The sequence below is a fragment of the Pleurodeles waltl genome, chromosome 9 (genome assembly GCF_031143425.1).
Source record: "Pleurodeles waltl isolate 20211129_DDA chromosome 9, aPleWal1.hap1.20221129, whole genome shotgun sequence".
NCBI classification, from domain to species: domain Eukaryota; kingdom Metazoa; phylum Chordata; class Amphibia; order Caudata; family Salamandridae; genus Pleurodeles; species Pleurodeles waltl.
The window spans coordinates 255653227-255678583 of NC_090448.1; the positions used below are offsets into that span (position 1 = coordinate 255653227).

General features: G+C 43.3%; 1 protein-coding gene across 4 annotated transcripts in view; it reads right to left on the reverse strand.

Annotated features, from left to right (window-relative positions):
* The window catches only part of SLC6A1 (solute carrier family 6 member 1), a 528744-nt gene that overhangs the window by 61178 nt on the left and 442209 nt on the right, over nt 1-25357 (reverse strand). For all 4 annotated transcript variants that reach the window (XM_069206662.1, XM_069206663.1, XM_069206664.1 and 1 more), the window contains one exon: nt 3250-3350. In XM_069206662.1, the coding sequence (XP_069062763.1) occupies nt 3250-3350 (101 nt within the window). The remainder of the gene's footprint in view (nt 1-3249; nt 3351-25357) is intronic.

The window sequence follows — 25357 nt, forward strand, 5'->3', positions numbered from 1 at the left end:
TTGTAATACATAATTTAAAAGTCAAAAATTGAACTATGCAGCTGTTTCCTTAGTGGAGACAGTAATATTAAACTTGACTATCGTATCCCAATGATTTCCTAGGAAGAGCTATCTCTGCTACAGTGAGAATAGAAGTTTAGGCCTTCTCACTGTTTAACATTAAACTTTTACCTGTCCTACTCTTAAATACCATGCACCCTGCATTAGCGGGAGGCAATGATTCCTTAATATTTAAAATGAAACTATAGACCTGTCAAAAAGGATTTATTTTGACAGGCTGATTTGGAAGTGAAACCCTGCACTGCTATCTTACACATGGCAGGCATGTAGTCATGTTTGCTCTGTCGCTGTAGTGGGTGGCACAATTTGTCCACTAGTGGCATTTAACATGCAGGCCCTGGATGCACTTTAAGTACCATAAACTAAACTCCTACAGGTAAGTTAAATATGCCAATTAGTGGGTAGGACCATTTCATTATATCGAAAGTGAAGCACATGCACTTTACCTCTGGTTAGCAGGAATAAAGTGCACAAAATTCTACAGTCAGCAAAAAAAGTTAAGGCAAAAATCTGGGGGTACACCACACAAAATGTGGTCATTACCAACAGCTGATGTGTGCCGCTTAGTCAAAGGATTGTCAATAATTGTAAGCTCTGATTGTTTCCAATAAAGCAGTCTTTTCCACAAAAGTGTCAAGAAAAGTCCTCTCAATGTAAACTAGTGCCATTGCGCTGCTTTACAATACCATAAAAGCTAAACATACTCATACTGGTGTGTTAGATGCTAGTCACCACAAATGCTTGCCCTTCTAATCTGACAAAGTGGCAGGTGAGATAGGTATTTGAAAATGGCAAACAGTTAAACAGCAAAATAAGGTTCAACATTTGATTTGCAAATTGTCAATATTATTCATAGAAATATTTGTCGTGCTACCACATCTTTGAAATCGTGAGCTTTAAAATCTTTGAAACTTCTCAGTAGTGCTACCTTTTTTATATTTGACAGTAGAAAGAAGTATCGATTTTTGTTTGAGAAACCGTTCAACAGGTAGACCTTTGAGATGCATTAAAACATGGAGTTAGTCTATTTGGAGAAGGAGTATCGGTGGACTGAATTTACACACCAGGCTGGGCAAATACTTGGACAACTTTCTCTCAATGTGCTTTTCCAGAAGCTGTGTTTCCTGTAGGAATAAGCACTAGAAATTTTTATAGCAGGAAAATAAACCCAGCAACAATGCTCTCCCTGCTCTATGTTGTCAATTTCCGAGGTTTATCCACTTTAGTTAACTACAAGTGGCCTACTGAGGAAATATTTTAAGGTACAACTGAATATTATGCACTTTGAGGACGTTTTGCTGCTATAACATATTACTTATATAAGCATTTATATCATTACTTGAATACCTATATCACACTGCACCTATTTAATTATTCATTGTGCCTTTCTCTTTTGGCACAATAAAAGTAGTGTGCATAATTTTCAAGGGGTCTGCTATGGCAATGTCTGTGTAACAATAGCCTTTTGGAATCAAAATAGATAATGCTTGTACTTAAATCTAAATTTTCTGAAAATTACTCCTAGGGGGTCGTTTTAGTTATCATGATGAAACCAGGCTGAGTGACTAAAGCTACATTTTGAATCCTTTCTCCAAGAATTGTTCTAAAGAACAGGAGCATTCTGATGAATTCTACTTAATGCTGAATGTGATCTCAATTTTGGAAATTTGCTGCCTGTGAATAGTCAACATCATTTTATATTACTCTCCTGAGCCACTTGAATGATTTTAATACTTTCTTGGAAACATAGGGGGTCATTACATGTCTGGTGGTCCTAGGACCGCCAGCCTCTCAGTGACGGCCGGACCGCCACTATCAAGGCTGTCCGACTGCCATATTACGACCCTTGCAGTCAGACCGCCGTCACTGCCGGGAACATGGTTCCTGATGGGCTGACGGCAGTTGGGTTGTGCCTCTGCGACAATCACAACCACACTTACTGACAGCCTTTCCATGGTGGGGACACCACCACCAAAAAAAGACTGGCGGTAAGCCAATGCGGGGGCCCCCTGCCCAGCACCGTCAGAAAGCGCACTGTCTGCTTTGCAGAAAATGTGCATTCCAAGAGTGCTGGGGTACTACAGTATTTGCCTCAGCTCCGCAGCACAGTTCCCGCTGGTCAGCCTGGCTGGTACGTCGTAATATGATGGGGGCACCACTGGCATGGTGGTGTTGTCCTCGATGGGGCTTTGGCAGTCCTATTGTGGGACCACCAAAGTCGTAATGAGGCCCAAAGTTGTCACAGACAAACCATACAGATTAGATGCCCTTATAAGTGAAGTGGCAAAAAATATACAGGTAAATTACTTCCATGGACAGAAATTGATTATGTCATGACACATTGCAGCAATGTCCATTGTATATATTTTCTCTCTCTTAACTCTCTGTATTTTATTACTTATAATTATGCATTAGAAAAATGTAAGAAGTAAACTAACTGATTTCACAGTTATTTCTAGTTTTATGGTATGTTGGGTACGTTTAGTACTCGTATGGCGCAAAACAAATCATTCCATCTATTCACTTACCATTAAAATGACCAGAGGGCGCAGTGTAAATTGTTTAGTGCCACTGGAGAGCACTTACAACCCTCAGAAAATCTAGGCCCTTGTTTCTATCCTTCTCGGATCTTTATTTCTCTACAAAATCCTGACAACTTAAATGCAATGGTAAACAAATGGACAACAATGAAAATTGATTAACTACAAAATTGATGTCATACTTTGAACATTTTATTTCCAAAAAGCTTTAGCTATTTTCGTGCCGACAATATGTGGTTTTTAAATGTAAAGGTCGCATTGGTGCCAACTAGAGAAACAAAGGCACCTAATATTTTTAGAAACTACAAATGTTATTTTCTTGGATGATATGTTTTGTAGCCACAAATGATTGGTATCACTGCAAAGCTTTTGTAAAGTTCTCACAAACAGGCCTAGCATTGTTTAACGTTTTGACGTTTTAAAGTATCTGGTTATCGTTTTACTTGAAATGTGCCTACTTAATGCACACTAATCTCATAAATATTTCAATTTCTTTAACAGGATTGAGCAGTATTGTCTTGAAAAGAGGAATGACATTCACATGGAATTTACAAGAACCCATGATTTGTTACCAAAACTGTATTTCAACACTTCATGTCATAGGTCAGGTTGCACACTGTATATATTAGAAAAATGTATGTCTACTTACCGCAACAATTATAGGGGTAAAGAAAGACCAGCACAGTTTCCACCAGATGCATGGCCTGTAGCCGACCATCTCCTCAATGTTGTCATAAAATCTATTAACACCTATTAGAAGTATGCAAATGTAAACAAAATAACACATTTAATAAGGTTGCATTTAAAATAGCGACTCAATACATTGAACAATATACATAGAAAGACATATACTTAATTATAACTGATTTTAGAAATATATTTGAATTCTTAAAATAATACGTGACTTAGACAAGTGAAGAAAGGGTGTCAAGGAAAAAAGCAAGGGTAATGAGCGGGGATTGAGAAGGACTTTATGCGGTATGAAAAAGAGTGCTGGGTCCCAAAAACAGGCATGGCCTAAGAAGTAACTGGGAATCCTTTTCAAAGGCCATGGCCTATGCCATTAGGGCATGTCTTAAAACATGTCAACTAAAATTCTGTTCTTTCAGTACCATGACAACTGACTTGTATTTTGTGACTTCTTTTTGAGCTTGCTTTTATTGCAGTCAGGCACATGAAACATTAAAAAACATGCACCTAAATCAAGTCAGGTGTATTGGCTTTGCCAATGCTATTTAGCAGTATCAGATAAATGAGTCACAATGATTTTGTTCTGAATATTTCGAACCGAAAGCATTTCATTTCTTTAAATATTAGACTGTGAATTAAACATTACTGATGTATGTAGAAGGAGAAGCAGTTTTTGAAGTGTCTCAATCATTCCCTTTTTACCCATCACCCCACTTTACTCTGCAGTTTATCTGCATGACAGTTGCTGGACTTTTTGCTTCCATCTTTCAGAATTCCTCCTTCTGTATGTCTCACACCTTATCTCTTTTCTGCCTTCTTCTCACTCTCCTCTGCATGTATTTCTTTACATCTACACTTCACAATTCCACTGCACACACAATGCACCGACTCACCTGCAAGCATTGCGTTACTTTCACTTTCTCCCCGTCAATAATTCAACAGCTTCTCACCTGTTTCACACACTTTAGCAAGAATCAGAATTAGAATTCCAACCTGTGACCATTGTTTTGTGCTAGCAGAAGAGAGGGCAAGGTTTGGATGAACAGGTATTCCAAATACCTTTATGACCCACTGTTAGACCTGACATGCCTTAGGGTGGTCACCCCTAACTTTTTGCCTGCCTCCCTCCACTTTTTGGACCCTGTTTTGCTGGCTTTTAGACTCTGCGCACTTTACCACTGCTAACCAGTGCTAAAGTGCATATGCTCTCTCCCTTTTTAAACATGGTAACTTTGGATCATACCTCATTGGACTATTTAATTTACTTATAAGTCCCTAGTAATGTGCACTATATGTGCCTAGGGCCTGTAGATTAAATGCTACTAGTGGACCTGCAGCACTGGTTGTGCCACCCACTTAAGTAGCCCCCCTTAACCTTGTCTCAGGCTTGCCATTGCAAGGCCTGTGTGTGCAGTTTCACTGCCACTTCGACTTGGCATTTAAAAGTACTTGCCAAGCCTAGAACTCCCCTTTTTCTACATATAAGTCCCCCCTAATGTGTGCCCTAGGTAACCCCTAGAGCAGGGTGCTGTGTAGGTAAAAAGCAGGACATGTACCTGTGTAGTTATATGTCCTGGTAGTGTAAAACTCCTAAATTCGTTTTTACACTACTGTGAGACCTGCTCCCTTCATAGGCTAACATTGGGGCTGCCCTCATACATTGTTGAAGTGGCAGCTGCTGATCTGAAAGGAGCAGGAAAGTCATATTTAGTATGGCCAGAATGGTAATACAAAATCCTGCTGACTGGTGAAGTCGGATTTAATGTTACTATTCTAGAAATGCCACTTTTAGAAAGTGAGCATTTCTTTGCACTTAAATCTTTCTGTGCCTTACAATCCACGTCTGGCTGGGCTTGGTTGACAGCTCCTTGTGCATTCACTCAGACACACCCCAAACACAGGGTACTCAGCCTCACTTGCATACATCTGCATTTTGAATGGGTCTTCCTGGGCTGGGAGGGTGGAGGGCCTGCTCTCACACAAAGGACTGCCACACCCCCTACTGGGACCCTGGCAGACAGGATTGAACTGAAAGGGGACCTGGTGCACCTCTTAGCCACTCTTTGAAGTCTCCCCCACTTCAAAGGCACATTTGGGTATAAAACAGGGCCTCTGCCCTACCTCATCAGACACTTGCTGGAGAAGAAACCTGATCCAGAAACTACATCCTGCCAAGAAGAACTGCCTGGCTGCTCAAAGGACTCACCTGTCTGCTTGCTACAAAGGACTGCTGCCTTGCTGTTGGCCTGCTGCCTTGCTGAACTCTTGCCTGGTTGTGAAAGTGCTCTCCAAGGGCTTGGATAGAGCTTGCCTCCTGTTCCCTGAAGTCTCAGGACCAAAAAGACTTCTCTTTTTCACTTGGACGCTCCGTGCGCCAAAATTTTCGACGCACAGCTTGTTCCGCAGCGAGAAAAACGCCGCACACCGACGCTGATCGATGCGACGCCTTCGGGACGACCGGAACTTCGACGCACGGCTTTGCAAGGACAACGCCGCCCGACCTCCGGAGGAGAAATCGACGCAACGCCTGCCGTGAGATCGAAATTTCAACGCGCAGCCCCGCAGAACGGCGCGCAGCCGGAAAACAAGCAGGAAAATCCACGCACAGACCCGGGACATCTGGTAATCCCCGCGATCCACAGAAAGAGACTGTCCGCGCGCCGGAAAACGACGCGCAACTTCCCCGCGTGGAAAATAACGACGCATGTCCATGTGTGCTGGGGAGAAATCGACGCACACACCATTTTTCCACGTATCTCTTCTTCTGTGGCCCTCTGAGGAGATTTTCCACTCCAAAACCAGGTACTTTGTGCTTGAAAGAGACTTTGTTTGATTTTTAAAGACTTAAGACATTTCATATCACTTTTCAGTGATATCTCTACAAATTCACATTGCAACTTTATTCGTTTTGACCTACAATTATCCTGATAAATATTATATATTTTTCTAAACACTTTGTGGTGTATTTTTGTGGTGCTATATGGTGGTATTGTATGATTTATTGCACAAATACTTTACACATTGCCTTCTAAGTTAAGCCTGACTGCTCGTGCCAAGCTACCAGAGGGTGGGCACAGGCTAATTTTGGATTGTGTGTGACTTACCCTGACTAGAGTGAGGGTTCTTGCTTGGACAGAGGGTAACCTGACTGCCAACCAAAAAACCCATTTCTAACACCCACTGATAAGCACTGTGAGAATTTTGCACTCCTTTCATACTCAACTCCAGGGCTCTCATCGTTATAATCACCCAGCCACAACCTGAACTTCTGCAGACAACCAAAGACAAATCAGTTCACAGCATGCAGACAACAAAAGTAATATGCTGCATAAAAAAAACACAGACACATGATATCCTGGCTAAAGCTAACACTGGTATCACTGTATTTTACCGGTTTTACATTGTTTTGACTGTAAAGTTAATGACATGCCTATATGGTCGAATGTGGACCCGTTTCAATGCCAGTTTTTAATTAACAATGCGGGTAGAGAGGTCAATTTATGCATAACACCATGGGCTGGATGCTCAAAGAGGCTGCTTTAAGCGCAATGTTTTGCGTTGTGACTGGCTTAATTGTTTGCTGATCTAAAAATCCCTGCAGCCTAAAGTAATTTTTAAGAATCCATCGCTAAGGGCTCACCTCAGCAGTATTAATGGAGCAGAAAGCAGCTTGCAGCTTTTGAAAAGAAGCGAATCCAGTGTCAAAGGATTGCAGAGGACAGCCCTCCTCCATCCAAGCTTTCAGATTTACATTGTGCCTGCATTATGAACTCAGGGCCAGATGTATCATTCTTCACAATAGCGATTACCTAATTGCAATATATAGCGAATCGCAATTAAGTAATTGCTATTGGAATGTATGAAACTCCAGGAGTTTTATACTGCGATTTGCGAGGGCTCGCAAATGGACCTACCTCATTAATATTCATGAGGTAGGTCGCAATTTACGAATTGCGAATGGCTATAATCACAGGGATGGTGGCCTGCCGGGCTCAGCAGACCACCATGTCTGTGATTGCTTATCAATAAAGCAATTTATTTTTATTTTTTTTAATGCAGCCCGTTTTCCTTAAAAGAAAACAGGATGCGTTTAAAAATGAAAACTGAAAAGTTTTATTTTCATTTTTTAAGAGTGGGAAGTGGTCCGTTGGGCCACTGCCTACTCTTAAAAAACATTTTCGCATGCATTCACAAAGGGGAAGGGGTCCATTGAGGACCCCTTCCCCTTTGCAAATGGGTTACCACCTACTTGAAGTAGGTGGTAACTGCGATTGTTTTGCGACCGCATTCACAATTACAAAACAGTCATACATACCTCTGCGATTCGGTATTAGGAAGGGATGCCCTTGACACACCCCTTCCTAATACTAAATTGGTATGTAGTCGCAAATCCAATTTGAGATTCGGTTACAAGTTACCAAATCGCAAATTAGACTTGTTACATACCAAAATACATTTTTGTGATCGCAAATGGCCATTTGCGATCGCAAAAATGTTTGATACATCTGGACCTCAGTCACTTAAAGGGGCTCGGGTCACAACATCACGTTAACAGCTTAGGCTTTGCAAATGGGTCTTTCTATTCGCAAATAACAGTCTTGTATGCATTAGAGCCCCGAAATGCATTGCTATTAATACACAATAAGACCAAGACCAACAAGCTTTTGTATGAACTACTACCTTTGCTCACTCAATAAGTACATTCTGCAAGGCCGAGTGGTAACGGGCCACGTTTACATATTTCTAATATTGAAGGAACTCTCCAGAACACAGTGCATATTTCTACAAATAGAAAACTGCAGCTAGAAAAAAAAGTTGATAAATCTATTTGGTTTGAAAAACGGAATCTGTCATATTATTCTTGTAGTAAACATGTTCAGCATTAGTCATCACTGATAAGCAGAACACTGTCAAGTTCAGCTCAAATATATAAGCCTGCAGAAAATATTTCGAGAAACTAATGCTCCTCTGTCAAAACAATCAGCTACAAGTTCAAATCACAACACATTGCATGAAATAGAGAAGAGGTAATGTTTATTCATCTAACATCGTGTCTATATGTTGCAAGTCTACGTCAACAGAATGTGCTCCAAACTACATTTTAAAATCAGGCAGTATCACAAAATGTTTGTACTTATGTCAAAATATGCTATGTTCAGGGCCACTACAATTATGTAGCTGGGGAGGGCCAAACTATGCAGCAGGGCTGACTAAATTAAGCACTAACAACACACAAATGATATGGCACAAAGCACCATAGTTGGGGGTCATTCCTACATTGGCGGGCGGCGGGCGCCGCCCGCCAAGTGGGAACCGCCAATTGGCCGCTCCGCGGTCAAAAGACCGCGGAGGCCATTCTGACTTTCCTACTGGGCCGGCGGTCGCCCAGCGGGAAAGGGCCTGCAACACTATAGCCGGCGGTGTTGCAGGTGTGCGACGGGTGCAGTTGCACCAGTCGCGATTTTCACTGTCTGCTATGCAGACAGTGAAAATCCTGCTGGGGCCCTGTTAGGGGGCCCCTGCACTGCCCATGCCAGTGGCATGGGCAGTGCAGGGGCCCCCAGGGGCCCCACGACACCCGTTCCCGCCATCCTGTTCCTGGCGGTAAAAACCGCCAGAAACAGGCTGGCGGGAAGGGGGTCGGAATCCCCATGGCGGCGCTGCTTGTAGCGCCGCCATGGAGGATTCGCCCAACTGGGGTTAATCCGGCGGGAAACCGCCGGACCCGGTTTTCCGACCGCGGCAAGCCTCGGTCGGAATGGGCAGGGAAGCACCGCCAGCCTGCAGGGGCCCCTGTGCAGCCACATCGTGCAGGTCACTGCCCGATCTGCGTGACAGGTGCAGCTGCACCCGCCGCACAGAGACATTGACAGCGGCTCCATGTGGAGCCGCCGGCAATGTCCCAGCCAGGCATTCTGCTGGGCCAGCGGGCGGAAACAATGTTTCCCCCTGCCAGACCAGCAGAATGTATATTATACAGCCGGTGGGGTCCGGGGGGGGGGGGGCTGACAGTCTATGGAAAGACCGCCAGCATGAACAAGGCGGTGTTAACTGCTGTGTTCATAATGACGGCCAATATGTCTTGCATTTTGTGTCAAGCATTATTTTGCTAAACCACACTAGATGGGCAATGCGATGTAGAATGACAGATATATTAACAGAGGCATTACCTAACAATTTGACAAGGAATTGTAAGAAACTGTGTTAATAATTTGTAGGGGTAGCACACCACCAACCCAAAAAGACAATTTCTTACTAGGTTGCAACTCAATGAGAAAATTGTACTCAGCCCCTGATACATATGACACCAAGCAGCAGGCTTTTCCCCCAGTGAAATGTGAAATATGATGAAGTAATACAAAACAACAATAAACATTAAAGAAAAACGTGGTTTATATAAATCAATACAAATAAATTAAAATCAATCAAGAAAACAAATTGCCAATCAAAGTGAATATTCGAGGTAGGCTGGAATCTTGATGAGATTTCAGGTCAACCAGGATGTAGAAGGGGTGGGGTAAGCCTTGTAGGACTCACTAATTAAAGGGTTAGCCATGGGACTTTTCTCTAAGTCAACCTCCTGCACTGGTACAAAGCATAATACAGAAGTCCCCAAGAGTTGCTCAAAATCAGACAAGCTCTACTTGAGCGCTCACAAATGAATTTCGTTTTTGCACCAAAAACATTGATAGGGGACAAAGATGGATTTTTGCAGCTGCCATGGTAGCTTCACTGTGGGGTAAATTTGTCAGATCTCAATTCAAAGTCTTACACTAGAATGTAGTCTGTTTTCCAGTTTTCAGATTTGGCCTGTGGGGCAAAGGAGGTGACTGTAGCTGACAAGTGCTCTCCAGGGTCAAATGCTTCTTTTAACTGGGTCATTGGTTGCCTCAAACTTCACTGTAACAATCTCTGAGTTGTACAAACAGGCAATTTGTACCTTTCTAAGGCAAACATTTTTCAGTTAGCTTTTGTGCCTCATCCCGGTCCTCCAGAGCCTAAAATAATGCCTAAGTTATTTTGGATGGTGAAAGGTCACTTCTCTTCTTTCCTACAGCTACTCAGGAAAGAATTCAAGAACCCACAGATATTTGGTGTTTGTGAGTCTTACTCTGCCAAGTGGTTCAACCCCAGTCCGGGACCCATGGAAGTGGGCCTAAAGGTGCACTGTCAGCCCATCTGTGGATCCTGCTGAATCAATGCTTCTCCTCTGGTGCGCTGCCCAACCCAGAGCAGAACCACTGCACTGCATCTACTACATGGACTTTCCCAGCACAAGGACTTTGCATTGCAGCCTCGTAGCTCCTCCGAAGTAACAAATCATCTCGGCTGCACAATGCATCCTCAAAGCTGGACTTCATATTGTAAACCTTCACCGATGAGATCCTCAATGACAATGCAGGAACTCACGTCGCAGCTCCTCTGAACCGATGAAAGGCCCGGCTGTGCAACGTATCCTCAACACCAAAATTCAGATCCCAAGCCCTCATCCATGGGATCCTCGATGATGATGAACAACCTTGCATTGAAGCCTTTCAGCACTTCTGAACCTTGGGATCCCCTCGACTGGATGACGCAACCTTTACGTGGGACCTCTTTGGCGTAACAGTGTGCTCTGTTAAACTCTTACATTATCAATAAATTAATTGATCAATCAATCATTTAGACCTTTTTCCAAGCAAGGTTTCCACATTGAACTTGTCACTTGGTTCAACTGGAGAGCAGGAGACACCTCAGACTTCCTGAGATGTAGGACAGGCAAGCCTTTTTCTTTTTTTAAATATTTCTTCCAGTTCCAGCAGTGCTAGTAGTAGCTTTTGGTGGGGCGTCATTTTTATCGAGTATGTTAGTCTACAATTGACTGTAGACTATCCCAGTGGCCTCCCCTTCATAAAGCAGAAGGCAGGTACCCCTCTCAGGTGCTCTAAGTCACCCTCGGATCCAACTCTAATTAACTAAAGCCACTCCCCCTCTTTATCATCTGGGAAAAGACAGTTGTCTGAGAAAGCTCCTCTCTTTTAAGGCTTTTATCACCTAAGCTTCATTTTGGCATTTTATTGTTATAAGTTGGTCCTTGGTCCTTTGTAATACTATCTTGTCCTGCCCATTCCTAAATCCAAATCAGCATTCCAAGATTGCCCCATAGCAATCTTCTTGCCTTTGAACTAGACTGTTAATAAACAGTAAAAGGGATCTTTGTACCAGGCTTTTACTATTTTTCTACCTGAAATGTATAATAGACTTTTATTCACAATTAGGATTCTTTTTAAAAAAATGCCACTGTACACAATGACAAACTGGATCTAGAAGCTCTTTGCTGTTTCTTTAATAGACAATTCTCCATATTCAGCCATTAAGACCCTGTCCTGCAGACCACGCCTTATAAGCTGTGGCTTCTCTAAATTATAAAAGTAGAATTTTCTACAAGGCAGAATATTTTAGTTTGATATCTGTTCCTTGCTGGTTTTAAACAGCAGCCAACAAAGTCAATAGGGTGCATCTGGAGCCAGAACTCATGCTTCTTTGTTACATACATATACACAGCAGCCCATATGTGACACTTAATATCCAAGATACTGGTGAATTTCCTTCTCTGACGTACCATGGCCATACTGGAAAGTTAAATAAGCCAAATGGGTCTATTCTATTTTACATCAGATCAGTCACACTGTACTAGCGAATAGCAATGTTACAGCACCCCAGGGTCAAAATTCAAACAATTACTTACTTAAAATCAGTTTGGGACCCCTCACTCTTTCACAAGATGCATCCTATTAATTAACATTCTTATAATAATGGACAACACCACCATTAGTTTTCAACCTAACATGACACTATTATAAATTAAGTTTCTAGTTAGTAGAGGTATGTACCTTGTCCAAGTAGGGACCACAATCCTAGTCAGGGTAAGTCACAGCACAACCTAAATTATCTTGTGCTCACCCTCTGGTGGCTTGGCACAGAGCAGGAAGGCTTAACTTAGAAGGCAATGTGTAAAGTATTTGTGCAGTAAATCATACAGTAACAAAGTGAAAACGCCACAAAATGTACTCCACACCAGTTTAGGAACATAGAACTTATTTATCTGAATAAAATAAGACTAAAATGACAAAATTCCAATATGAACAAGTCAAGATATCACTTTGTAAAGGCTTAGATGAGTCTCAATCCTTAGGAATCAGTGGTTGTGTCCTTTTAACACATAGCACATGGTCTGCATCAGAATTAATGACGCAGAGGGCTGCAGAGGAGGAGATGCATTGGAAGTTAAAGCAATGCATCAGTTTTTCTGACATGACGAAGGTGATACGTCATTTTTTTCCATGCAGCAAGGTGATGTTTCGATTTTCGGGAGCGCAGCCTTGTGTTCCTCACTGAGGTTCAGGGATACTTTGACACCCAGGGATGATGACTGGAAAATCCAAAACGCTTTGTGAAGAGGCAACAGGCATGCATCGATCCGGCAGATGATGCAGCAATCTTTCAGCCACAAGAAGGCACTGTGTTGATTCTGCAGGTGTTGCTTTGAATTTTTCAGGTGTTGCATCTGTGTTTCCGGTGCTGTGGATTTTCTCCTTCAGATGAAGTCTTTATTGTTCCTGAGACTTCAGAACAGGGGGCAAGCTCAGTTCAAGCCCTTGGAGAGCACTTGTGGGAGAATGCAGGATCCTTCCAGCAGAGCCAGGGGCCAGAAGGCAGCAAGGCACAAGCAGGAGAGCAGTCCTTCCAGAAAAGCAGTCCAGATGAGTCCTTTGGGCAGCATGGCAGTCCCTCTGACAGAGCCCAGAAATGTCTGATTTTAGAGGGTCACAGGCCCAGTATATATCCCCAATTGTGCCTTTGAAGTAGAGAAAAACTTCAAAGAGTGGTTTTGAAGTACACAAGTTCCCCTTTCAACCCAGTCCTGTCTGCCAGGAGATCTGCTTGGGGGGTATCAGTCCTTTGAGGTTAGGCCACTAGCCTTTGAAGTGTAATTGAGAGCCCCTCCACCCTTTTTGCCCAGGAAGACCCATCAATATGCAGATTAATGCATATGCAGCTGAGTTTCCTGTGTTTTATGGCTGTCTAGGTGGAATTCATAAGGGGAGTTGTCAACCAGCACAGGCAAGACGTGGATTGGAGACAGGCTGTAAGGCACAGAGAGCAGTAAGTGCAGAGAAATATTTACTTTCTAAAAGTGGCATTTCTAAAATAGTAATGTTAAATCCAACTTCACCATTAAGCAGGGTTTCACACTACAATGCCAAACATGACAATGCCACTCCTCTTAGGTCAGAAATCACTACTTAAAAGTATACAAGGTAATATCCAATGCTGGCCTATGAGAGGATTAGCCTTCACAGTAGTGAAAGCGACTTTGGGAGTTATTCACTACCAGGACATGTAAAACGTACAAGTACATGTCCTGAATTTGACTTAGATAGCACCCTGCCCTGTGGGCTACCCAGGACATACCTGAGGGGTGACCTACACATAATAAAAGGAGAGTTTAAGGCTTAGCAAGTAGTTTTAAATGCCAGGTGCAAGTGGCAGTGAAACTGTTCACCTAAGCCTTGCAATGGCAGGCCTGAGACATGATTAAGGGACTACTTATGCAGGTGGCGCAAACATTGCTGCAGGCCCACTAATGACATTTAGTTTACATGTCTTGGGCACATGTAGTACACTCAAGTAAATTAAATATGCCAATTGCTTATGAACTAATATTACTATGTTTTAGGGAGAGAGCACATGCAAGTTAGCACTGGTAGCCGTGGTAAAGTGCCCAGAGCCCTAAAGCCATCAAAAATGAGAACAGAAAAAGAGGAGGAGGAAGGCAAAACATTTGGGGTGAACCTTCAGCAGGGGTCATTTTCCAACATACACTTTTATGAGAATGTCAATGACAGCAGGCAAAACAACCCATTGACTGAGTTTTTAACATTGCATTCACACCCAGGAGCTCTAATGTAAGGAGATTGTTTCATTATACAAAAAAGGCCCTTTGAAAAGAAGCATTCTGCCTTTCTTTCATGAGAATACACCAGATTCACCAATATGCCAGCATAAATTCTGATTAGGTCTTGCTGAAAGAAAGCAGATAGAGTGGCAGCAAAGAGGGGTGTGAATAATGAAGAGAAGCCATACATATATGATTAGCTCTTCGGGTCCTAGGGCAAGCCGTAACGCTAATTTGAACCTTAAGCCTATGACTACAAGTTGTATCCAGGACAATTCCGATTTGGAATTCTGCTCAGCACAATTATGTGGTAGTCATTGTTTCTGTACCTGGATTTCCTGGGATTAGGAACACAGGACTCAATTTTACCAGCAGGAGAGTTTGGCTTGTAAAATCACCTTTGGGCTTTGCCTGCAATGCAGCCCTATCCCAGCTTCCCACCTCTGCCCCATCACTGCCCAACCCTGGGACAAGAACAGGGGCAGGATTACACACAATGAAACAACTTCTCCTCTCCTCCCTTGTATACCTCCACACCATACAGACCTCCTGCAGGTATGTACTATTTGTTCAGAGGAGGTGACAACTGCCTGTGTTAAATACCATGGAAGAGAAATGTTGCGTGGAATTCTGGTTGGTAAATCCTGTCCCACACAGTTATTCCCTAATCTGTGGGGTTTTACTTATAATTGGGCAGTGTGAGAAATCCATGTCAGAGAGTCCCAGGGCAGCCATGGTGTATTGAGCCCCTAACCCCTACTGTAACAAATTGGGTCATTCACCACTGGTGTACTGCGGCTCCCATACAAAAAATTACCACCCCTGGGAACCAACTACCCCTCTTTAGCACTTGACTCTCAGAGTAGTTAGGCATAGCAGTTGAATGGGTTACTCAGGGAAAGTACTGTAGGACAGAAACTCAGCACTGAACAATGCAACATACTACACTTAATAAATTGCTGTCCAGTCAGTGCTTTATCAATAATAAGGTGGTGAATAGAATGCTTGAATTTGTCTCAGTCACTGATAACTATTTTGGACATATCCCAGTCCATCATTTGTCGCCAATCATGACACTCTTGACATAGGCTCACGTTATGGAAATCAGCACTGACCCTGCTCAATAGTCGGTTCTGAACTGCCAGCTAAGGCCCCCTTCAGAAGGACAACAGGCAACTTCAGACGGGCTTCCACCCATCAGTAGGATGTAGTCCTTTGGAACAGTGAGTACAAGACCCATGTTTGGGCATATCCACCACCCTTAGGGCATCAAATGCAACAACAACAAGGTGATGGATGGAGAGTCTGAGCTAGCTAATCTCAGCTAGTGAAGCTGCCATTTTTCACCCATCGTGACATCACCAAATTGATGCAGCCATAACCATTTCAGCGCTGGTCCTGCTCCATTAGGAACAGTCCCGCCCTCACTGCCAAACCAGGTCCTCTCTGAACCATAACAAAAGCAACCCAAATTCAGTTTGCTCCAGTTGAGTCTCTTCAGTAAGGTGCAAACTGAGTCAAGTACAGCCCCTTCAGCACTTGACTCTCAGTGGTTGCGATGGTAAGCAGGACCAGGCTTCTCATGGAGGTAGTGGGAAGGTCATCGAACTCAGCACTTACAAAACATTATAATAAATGATTATCCAACCCAGTCATCCCTTATGGTGCAGGTGGTTCCCTTCCAGGTCTGTTTTTTGCATGATTAAACTCAGATGTAGATTGAGGCTGTAGTCTTGTGCTAGTGTACAGTCTTTGGAACTTGTTTTTAACTCAGTTCACTAGTTCTCAGGCTGTCTGGCTCCTCTGATGCTTACTCACTTACCTCTGCCAGAGTAAACGTGAGCCTGCAGTTCCTCTAGGCCTACTCAGCAGTTATGTCTTAGTGGTGTGTCTGCAGCCAAAGATGGCTGCTCAGGGGAGTGCTGGATATTTTCATGATTGGTCTTGCTGGTGCTCAGTGCTGCACCACTTTAATTGCTCAGATCGTGATAAGTGTGACCATACACGACTGGGATCTTCAAGGTGGTGAAGCCTTAAACAGGCCTTGTAGGTTAAATGGCAGATGTTAGCTTCAGGAACGCTGAGGTCTCAGTTCACATAGCAGCTCTGGGTCATGGTGGAACTAGGTGCAGTGCCTTTGGCTATGCTGTGGTTTTATAATTCGGGTGCAGAGCATCAGGTCTCACTGCAACTTCATAGAGTGAGTTCAGCAGCTCAGATCAAGCTGCAGCTTCACAGATCAGGCTCAGTTTACACTGTAGCTACATGATTCGCATTGGGACTTGCACTGGAAAGTCTGGGGCCTGCCAGCACCTGGGCACACAGATTGCTGTCCAGAGTCCTCCACTTCTTCAGACTTGCTCCCCCAGGGTCTCTTTGTACCTCACTACTCCTGGACAATCACCCCTCCTGCAGGGTTGGCAAGCTCCTTCCCTCACTCAATAGACAGGCTAACTGCAAAAGCTTCAAAATAGGTAATCAGCTCCAACAGAAAAGGATGGACTAAGGTGATCTCCTCTAACCTCTGTGAAGCTATGAGGCTTGGACAAATGTGTCCATAAGTTTCTCAAATACCTGCTGGAATATCACCAATATTTGGAGCGGGCTGTCAAGAATGGACTCTATGGTCTACCTAACGAGGAGTAGAACACAAAGGTAAAGCATGCTGTGTCAGTTTATGAGGTTTCTTGGGTCCTTAAAATAGGATACTCTCTTGAAATAAAAGCTTCTCTAGAGCCTCTAAACTAATGTCTATTCTTTTTGGTTTGCCCCTTTCTTCACTTACAGACAATGTGATGTCCATACATATTAAGGTGTTTCTCAGAAATCATTCCCAAACACTGTGTTTTGGTGTAAATGCCTCTACAACTTATCCAGCCATTTTTGGATTTCCCTACTTAGAGAAACATAACCTGTACATATATTAGAGCACAAGAATAGTTTCACTATCATCTCAATGCTGGCATGAAAACTGTTATTGTATGGAAGGTTATTGGTCCCCTCTAGAGCAAATCCCTGAAGTGTTGGCTATCAAACAGTAATCTTGAGGACTGAGAAACGCAATGTGGCTTTTTAGATGTTTTTAGGAAACACACACAATTGTGCTCTCAATCTGGGCTTGACTGTGCCATTCCAACTATTCCTGAGAGGTTAGCAAATTTTGGAAGAATCTATGTCTTGTCAGAGAAAGAAGCTCTCAAACAATACCTGGAAGAGAATCTTCAAAATGATCTCATTGTTTCAAAATGGTCTCCTCATCTCCGTGTAGAGCACCCTTTTTCTTTGTTCCTGAGAGATTGAAAGGGCTCCATCATTGTATTGAATATAGAGGTCTAAGTAAGAACACAAAGGAACAATAGCCTTTGCCCCTCATTAAAGATATTTCATGTGAGTATGAGGAGCAAGGATCTTTAAGAAATTAGACATTGGAAGATCCTACCATTTCCTAAGGATAAAGGATGGGTATGTATGGAAAGTGGCATTTCAAAATCCATTTGCCCATTATGAATATCGGGGAATGCTGTTAGCAATTTGTAATGCCCAGCATTTCTCCAGCAACACATGGGTCATATTTGCGCAAAAAGTATGAACATTTATGTAGTGGTGTATTAACATCATATTGTGGTTCATGCCAAGGATTTTAAATCCCATAAAGAACCTGTCATTTCCATCTTAAACTATCTACACTTACACCATCTGTATTGTAAACCTTGAGGAATGTGAGATAAAAAGTGGTAAGATTGAGCATCTGGGCTCCATTCTAATGGTCTAAGGTCTGGCCATGGATTCCAGAGAAATCAATATGTTTAGGTGAAGGTTCCCCTATTGTTGTTCACAACTCAGTTTGGGGGCCATGGTGCCATATGTAGCAGGACTTGTATAGTTTCTGCTTTTAAAGGAATAGTACTTAAGTGTCCTTAAAGTTCAACCTACTAGTTGCTAAATGAATATGGGGTCAAATATCAAATAGTTATAATAAACTAGATGAGGGCATTTTTGAACAAATTGCCCAACTATCCATAATCCTCTCTCTAATAGAAGTTGATATAAATGAACAATCTTTCTTTCTCACACATTTTTAGGTGTTGGGCTGACAATATGTTTGAAGAATACATTCTGGGGGTCATTCCGACCCCGGCGGTCAACAGGCTGGCGGTGCCCCGCAGGGCATTCTGACCGCAGCGGTTTGGCCGTGGTCAGAACAGGAAAACCGGCGGTCTCCCGCCGGTTTTCCGCTGCCCTCAGGAATCCTCCATGGCGGCGCAGCTTGCTGCGCCGCCATGGGGATTCCGACACCCCATACCGCCATCCTGTTCCTGGCGGTTCGCCCGCCAGGATGGCGGTATGGGGTGTCGTGGGGCCCCTGGGGGCCCCTGCAGTGCCCATGCCAATGGCTTAGCAGACACTGAAATTCGCGACGGGTGCAACTGCACCCGTCGCACCTTCCCACTCCGTCGGCTCCATTCGGAGCCGGCTTCCTCGTGGGAAGGGGTTTCCCGCTGGGCTGGAGGGCGGCCTTCTGGCGGTCGCCCGCCAGCCCAGTGGGAAACACAGAATCACCGCGGCGGTCTTCTGAGCGCGGAGCGGTGTTCTGTCGGGGGAACTCTGGCGGGCGGCCTCCGCCGCCCGCCAGAGTTAGAATGAGCCCCTCTGTCACCAATGCTCTCAGATATCGGAGGTTTCTTTTGCCTTATTTTAGTCATGACATTTTAACTCCTTTACAACAAACCTGTGATTTATTTGAAATGGTGTCATGAATGTAGGCAATATGGTTTCCACTTAATGAGTCATTATCAGGAACTATTTAAAGAAAGAACCTTTCACACTCTAGCATATCCATCTTTAACATTTCTCTTGACATTTGCAGTGAAACATCATGGTGTGCAGTGAACACTTGCATGGATGTTCTGTTTGACAAGGTTTCTATTCACTTGAACATATTGCAATTTAGGCATTTGCACACTACAGAAAAATGTATATGTTTGTATGCTGTTTTTCAGATCTCAAACAATGCCACAAAAAGGTTTAGTATAAACATTTCAGTTAAAAAATCTTTATACCTCTTAAACAAGTAGTAGGGAGAACTCGCTTAAATAGAACATCTTGAAAGAATAGTTCAAAGTTCCATTCCAGAAGTAAGCCACCTGACCTTTCTTCCATCAGATTTCTGTTCACCTAACTCTTGCTCAATCGTGATGGTCAGCTCAAATAGCTACAAAAGGTTTTATTTCATTTCACCAATTGACCCTCTATTTCAGCTTTCAAGTCCCCTCAAACAACTTGAAAGGTAATCTCTCAACTCAGCCTCAAGTGGATTAGATAAGTCCTCCTTTGCGTAAAATAACACAGAGGTTTTTTTTTAGCTGAAAACTCTCTAGCCAACCTCTCAAATATCTCAAACAGATTCAGGAAGGCTCAATAATTATTTAGAATAGAATTATCAGCAGCCATTAAATGGGTAGCCCAAGACAAGTGGCCCCACTTAAGGGGCTTATCAAGTATCCAAACTAGGGCCCTGATTTATACATTTTGGGGCAAAACTGCACTAACGCATTTCTGTGCACCAGCCGGGCACCATATTTATGAAATGGTGCAAAGGGTAGGCTAGTGTCAAAAACAATGACGTTAGTCGAGGGGGCTGGTGGTATGAAAGAAGGGTGTTTTGCACCAAAAAATGACATTAAGCTGCTAAGTGTAAAAAACAAATTACTCTAACCTGCCTAGAGTCATTTTATGATGCAAAACCATCCATACCACATGACTCCTATCTTAGAAAAGACAGGAGTCATGGCCACCACCCCAATGGCCAGCGCAGGGGACCAGGGTCCCCTGAGCATGGCCATTGCACCCTGTTTCATTTCAGGACCCCCTATGGCACTTTATAAAATAAAATAAAATAAAATACTTACCTGTACTTACCTGGGATGGGGTCCCCCGCACTGTGCTGTCCCTCTGATATGTTTGGGGGTGTCCCTGGGGCCTGGGGAGGGCACCTGTGGGCTTATTCCATGGTGTTCCACCATGGAAATAGGTTCACAGGTCCCCTAACGCCTGCCCTGACCCAGACGTTAAAAAATGGGGCACAGCAAGCTTTGCCCTATTTTTTGACCTCTCCTCCCTCCCGTGACCCATTTTTGCATGGGAGTATAAATATGGCGTTAGGGTCATAGAGTCATTTTTTGCACGGGAACACCTACCTTGCGTCTCATTAAGGCAAGGTAGGTTTCCAAGTCCAAAAAATGACTTCAACTCCATAAATTTGGTGCTAGACAGGTCTAGCGCCAAAGTATAAATATGGAGTTAGTTCTACACCAAATTAGAGTAAAAAATAATGACGCTAATTCAGTGCAAACAGAGCATAAATATGCCACCTAGTTTTTCTTTAAAGAGAACTGTCCTGAATGGAAGACAAAGAAAATGATTGTGCCTTCCAAATTTTTTTGTGGCTTAGTACGATCCCCAGAGAAGTGAAGTGAATTTGATCCAACATTAGGAATGTCATTTGCTCTATTTGCCAAGGCCTGTTTTTTTAAGGCTGCATTATCTTCCCAGAGATCAAGGATTTTTTGACTAAGGTGTCACAACACTGAAGCCATATCACACTCAGGATCATAGTTACTTCACTTGGATTTTGTCTTTGCCCGAGCTTTCATGAGGCTGGATGCTGCAGTGTTTCCTTCAACCTAGCTTTGGCCTTTCCAAATGTGGAACATGGAGGCGAGCCGTGCCTGCAATAAGGAATCCCAAAAGGTGGAAAAAGTTACAGGGCAAAAAACCTTGTTATAGGCAGGTGAATCTTAGAGATAGGTAGGCAATCATTAATGGTGGTTGGCAGAGAGATAATTTAGGAGGAACTTCAGAAAACAGCAAAATGGAAAACACAGTTTCCAGTATAGCACTGAAACTCTGGAACAACACAAAGAAACGGTCAAGCATGGGCCTTCAACAGCACTGCTATGGAACAAGAAGCAGTTCTCAAGCTCATTATCAAGAGCTGAAAAAGGAAAACAGGAACCTGTCTACAGGAACTTCTTCCATGTTGGTTTAGATGATAGGAATGGAAGGTTCCAGATATTTCTGAAAGGTGATTAATTGTGGGTTTGCAAACATTATTATACTCCTTGGCCTTTAAATGCATGTTTTTCTCCAAGATGTACTGTTAACTGTAGTGCTTTGTCCTTTTTACCAAAATTCCAGTATTCCTAGAGTGTCTCAGACACAACACAACACAATAGGTCAGGCGTGAGATTTCCATGGACTGCAAAAATGCACCCCAGGAATATAGTTTTTAGTTAGAACTAAATGTGCCCAGCATCTCCGCATTTGTTCAGTCTGTCAGAATACTTATTGCATTTAGAAGTCTTTGATCTATCTGCTGGCCAGCAATGCAATTACATTGGTCCATATGGGTAGTTCAAAGCCCAAATCTTATTAATGACTAATTCAAAACCAAAATTTGAAGTGCATGAAGGAGTGTGAATATGGCCAAGTAATATTAAATTTACACTACAGACCATTGTTAACCTAGGGAAGTACACATATAAAACTTCTCCCTTTGTCAAGTCAATGAGAAAATGTTATTAATACGTAGCTTTCACCTCGAGTTCAAATATGGTAAAGCTCTACACACTTAAAGTAAAGCACTACAAACTCACAATACAGTTAAGAAGAAATAGGAATACTTTTTCTTGAAGGCTCAATTAAATATATAGCTTCCATGGCAAAAAAGCAATTAAAAAAAGATCCTGTCTGCAAGATCCTGTCGGAACTAATGGCCTGAGTCAGACAATAGACGTATTTTCTCAGTCCACACACTCAGCACCTATCTATGCACAACTGATCATGTGAACCAGTCCAGACCCTCTTTTTCCAAATTATTTGTATTGACTTTTTCAGCAACAACAATCAGAATCACAAAAAATATATGTGAGTGAGCAAGATACAGAATCAACAGTGAATGTAAAAAAGGTTACAGCAGTGGCAGGTTTAACTCTCTTCTATCGATCACCAGCCCATGCCGAATTTTAAAGGATACTGAAGGTAGTGCTGTAAACATACCCCCAAAAATACCAGCTCCCCCCTCCCCTCCCCCTACGGCTTCACAGTAGAAAGGGAAAAAGGTACTGCATAGGGAGCTTGGCTGCAAATTTCTAAACTGCGTAAGGCAGGACCCAGTTATCAAGGTTTACTGTACCAAAGCAATCATTCAGGAGGACTATCCTAAGGAGGTGTCAGCAGGTGAATCCCCTCACGGGTGGCTTGCCAGGTCACCTATCACTGCCATTAGAGCACAGGTCATCCCCCCAGGTGAGCAGAGCATCCAGTCATTTGTCATCAAGTCTAGTGCGGTGCATGTGAGCTTCTCAAGCCCTCTCCCATTCGATGAGATCATCCCACCAGCTTTTATCAGTGGGGGTAGGGTATTCAGCCAGTGTATCACACTAGGCCACTTGGAAACCATGAGAACGAGTAGTATGTACTTCCTGCTAAGCTTCTTTTTGGGGTTGTCTGGGAGTAAGCCCAGGGGACGTGATTTTGTTTGCCTAGGAACCTTCCAGCCAGTCACTGGCCTAATAAGTGTTAGTACCATCTCCCAGAATCATATTATGACCTGATGGTCCCAGACTACATCTGAATTGTTCGTACCACAACATGTACAGGGTATATACTGTATAGTGTGGAGTTTCCTTGGTGAAAGCTAGACAATATGAATATAATTATATTGGACTAGTTTGAACTGTGCATTCACCAACACAGTTCGGACCCCTGCATATATTTTTTTCCACTCCATATGGATGATGTGTTCCTCACACATTTCTTGCCACCGTTCCTCCCTCGAGAGCTGCCCTAAGACTTTGTCAGCACGGAGTGGCTGATATAGGTGGGTAATCAATCATCGACCACCAGCAAACCCTAGTAAAGTAACTAGTGTTTGTGAAGGAGCAGGAGCCTCAGGGAATGACAGCAAGAGCAGGCGTGTAGCAGCAGCTGTCTTCACATATTGTAAAAATTGGCCTCGGCCCAGCCTGAACATGTCAAAACCACCCTGCATGGAGATAAAGCAAATGTCAGGATATAAATCAGAGAGCATGATAAAGCAGCCCTCCTGACATTTTTCAGTGGACATTACTTGAGCTATTTGGGCGAATGGACGAGCAACCTATATGTCCATTTCTGGAGCATAGGGTGTCCGCTTTATCACCTGTCAGAACTTGCAGTCCCACAAACTGCAGGTCAGATGAATCACATAGGGTAATGTGTCTGGAATATCCTTGCCCCTCATGCAGAGTTCCCGTAACTGGTAGCCATTGGATAGTGTGCTGGAGATGTGCAGCCAGATATTAAAGTTCTAGATCTGGGACCTCGAGGCCTCCCCTATTCCATTCCCTCCTGAGTGTGGCAAGCCCAACTCTAGAGCATTTCCCAGTCCATTATAATTGCAATATAGGCTTCTCTAGGTCCTTAAACACCTGTCAAGGGACCTCAAACATAGCACCCTGGAAGTGTATAAGCAGTGTGGTAAGAACACTATCTTCAGTAGGGTGATCTTCCCCATCAGGGACAGTCTGATGGGGAAGTTACTAGGGAGGGCAGGATCCCAAAAATCACAGACCTGCTTCAAGGTTGACGCTCTAATGATTAGACACTTGTGGTATATTGTTGCAGCTAGGGCGTGAGCTTGCAGTGGATGCATGCAGTGGGTGCACCTAAGGCTCGCCAAAGGCAAGCCCGTCTGTGTCCGTCCATGCCCGAATGGGAGCAAGGGCCCGAAACCCTGCTCGTTTGTCACCTAGGACCTTGCTATGTACCTCTGTCAACCTAGATAAGGGTGAAACACTATGCCTGGCATGTAGCTTTATACTGTTAACCCAGGAGGAACCCTGATTCTCACTGATAACACAGGAGAAGACCTGGTAAGGCCATGGTACAAACTCTGACAAAGGGGGATCACTGAAGGATGTATCTAATTAATTGCAGGTCCTTAGCACAGCATAAAACGGAGATCAGACTTAAGCTAGAGGAGGATCAATTGGATTTTTGATTGTTTTCGACTGAAACTCGGCACCAGGAGAGTTCAGGTCCTGATATATTGATGGCCCTCCCACAGGGCTACCGTATCTTCAGGCTCAATTGCAGTGGTAAATTAGGGGGCGGAATAGCAATTATTACCAAATACATTTATGGTTGTCTTATCACTCTGCAACCTATTTCCAAGTGTGAAAATGTCCAGTTTGATGTTTCATTATCCCCCACATTTACTTTTTCTGAGGTCCTTATCTATAGACAGCCAGGTGCCCAGGCTAGTGGGGAGATTTATGAAAAGTGGTGCTACATTACATGTAGTGCCACTTTTCTTTTGGCCCCTGTGCCCCACAACCGCCACTATGTTTGCGCTGTATTCAAAATACAGTGCACCTTTGTGCAGGGTAGGGGGGCAGTAGCATCAGAATTTCTGATGCTATTGATGTGCCGTTCAGGCTTAGCGCTAAACTTTTGGCGCTAACCCTGAACAGTACATAGGGGCCCATTGTAAATAGTGGAGTGCCCCTTTTAAACGCCTGGTGTGAGCAGGCATTAAAAGTGCAGAAAAAATGATGCAAAGAAATCATTTAGATTTGTTTGCACCATGTTTTTGGCCCCCATAACAGGAGAACACCCCCTTTGCATCAATTATGCCTGGTGCAGGCATAATGTGGCACAAAGGGTTACAAAGTGGCGCAATGCATGTATTGAGCCACTTTGTAAATTTGACACCGCAATTTTGACCTAGTTGGGCCACATTGGCAAAAACAAAATAATACTAATGTGGCACAAGGAGGCACTAGGAGCTCTTAAATCTGCCCCTAAATTTTTAGAAGCCCTACCAGACATGTTAGCTAACTTAGTGATTGGGAAAAGGACCTTCTCACGACAAGGGAATCTTAATAGTCATCTAGATGTGAGACAAGACTAATTCAGGATCTGGAAGGCATCCAACTTATACAAAAATTAACAACAATCCCACTCACAAAAAAGGACATCTTTTTGATCCCATCTTCAGTAATAAACAGAAGATTGTGATAGATCATTTCCTTACTCCATTCACAGTGAAGAGTCTGGAGGCCAGTAACATAATTAAATCCACTCT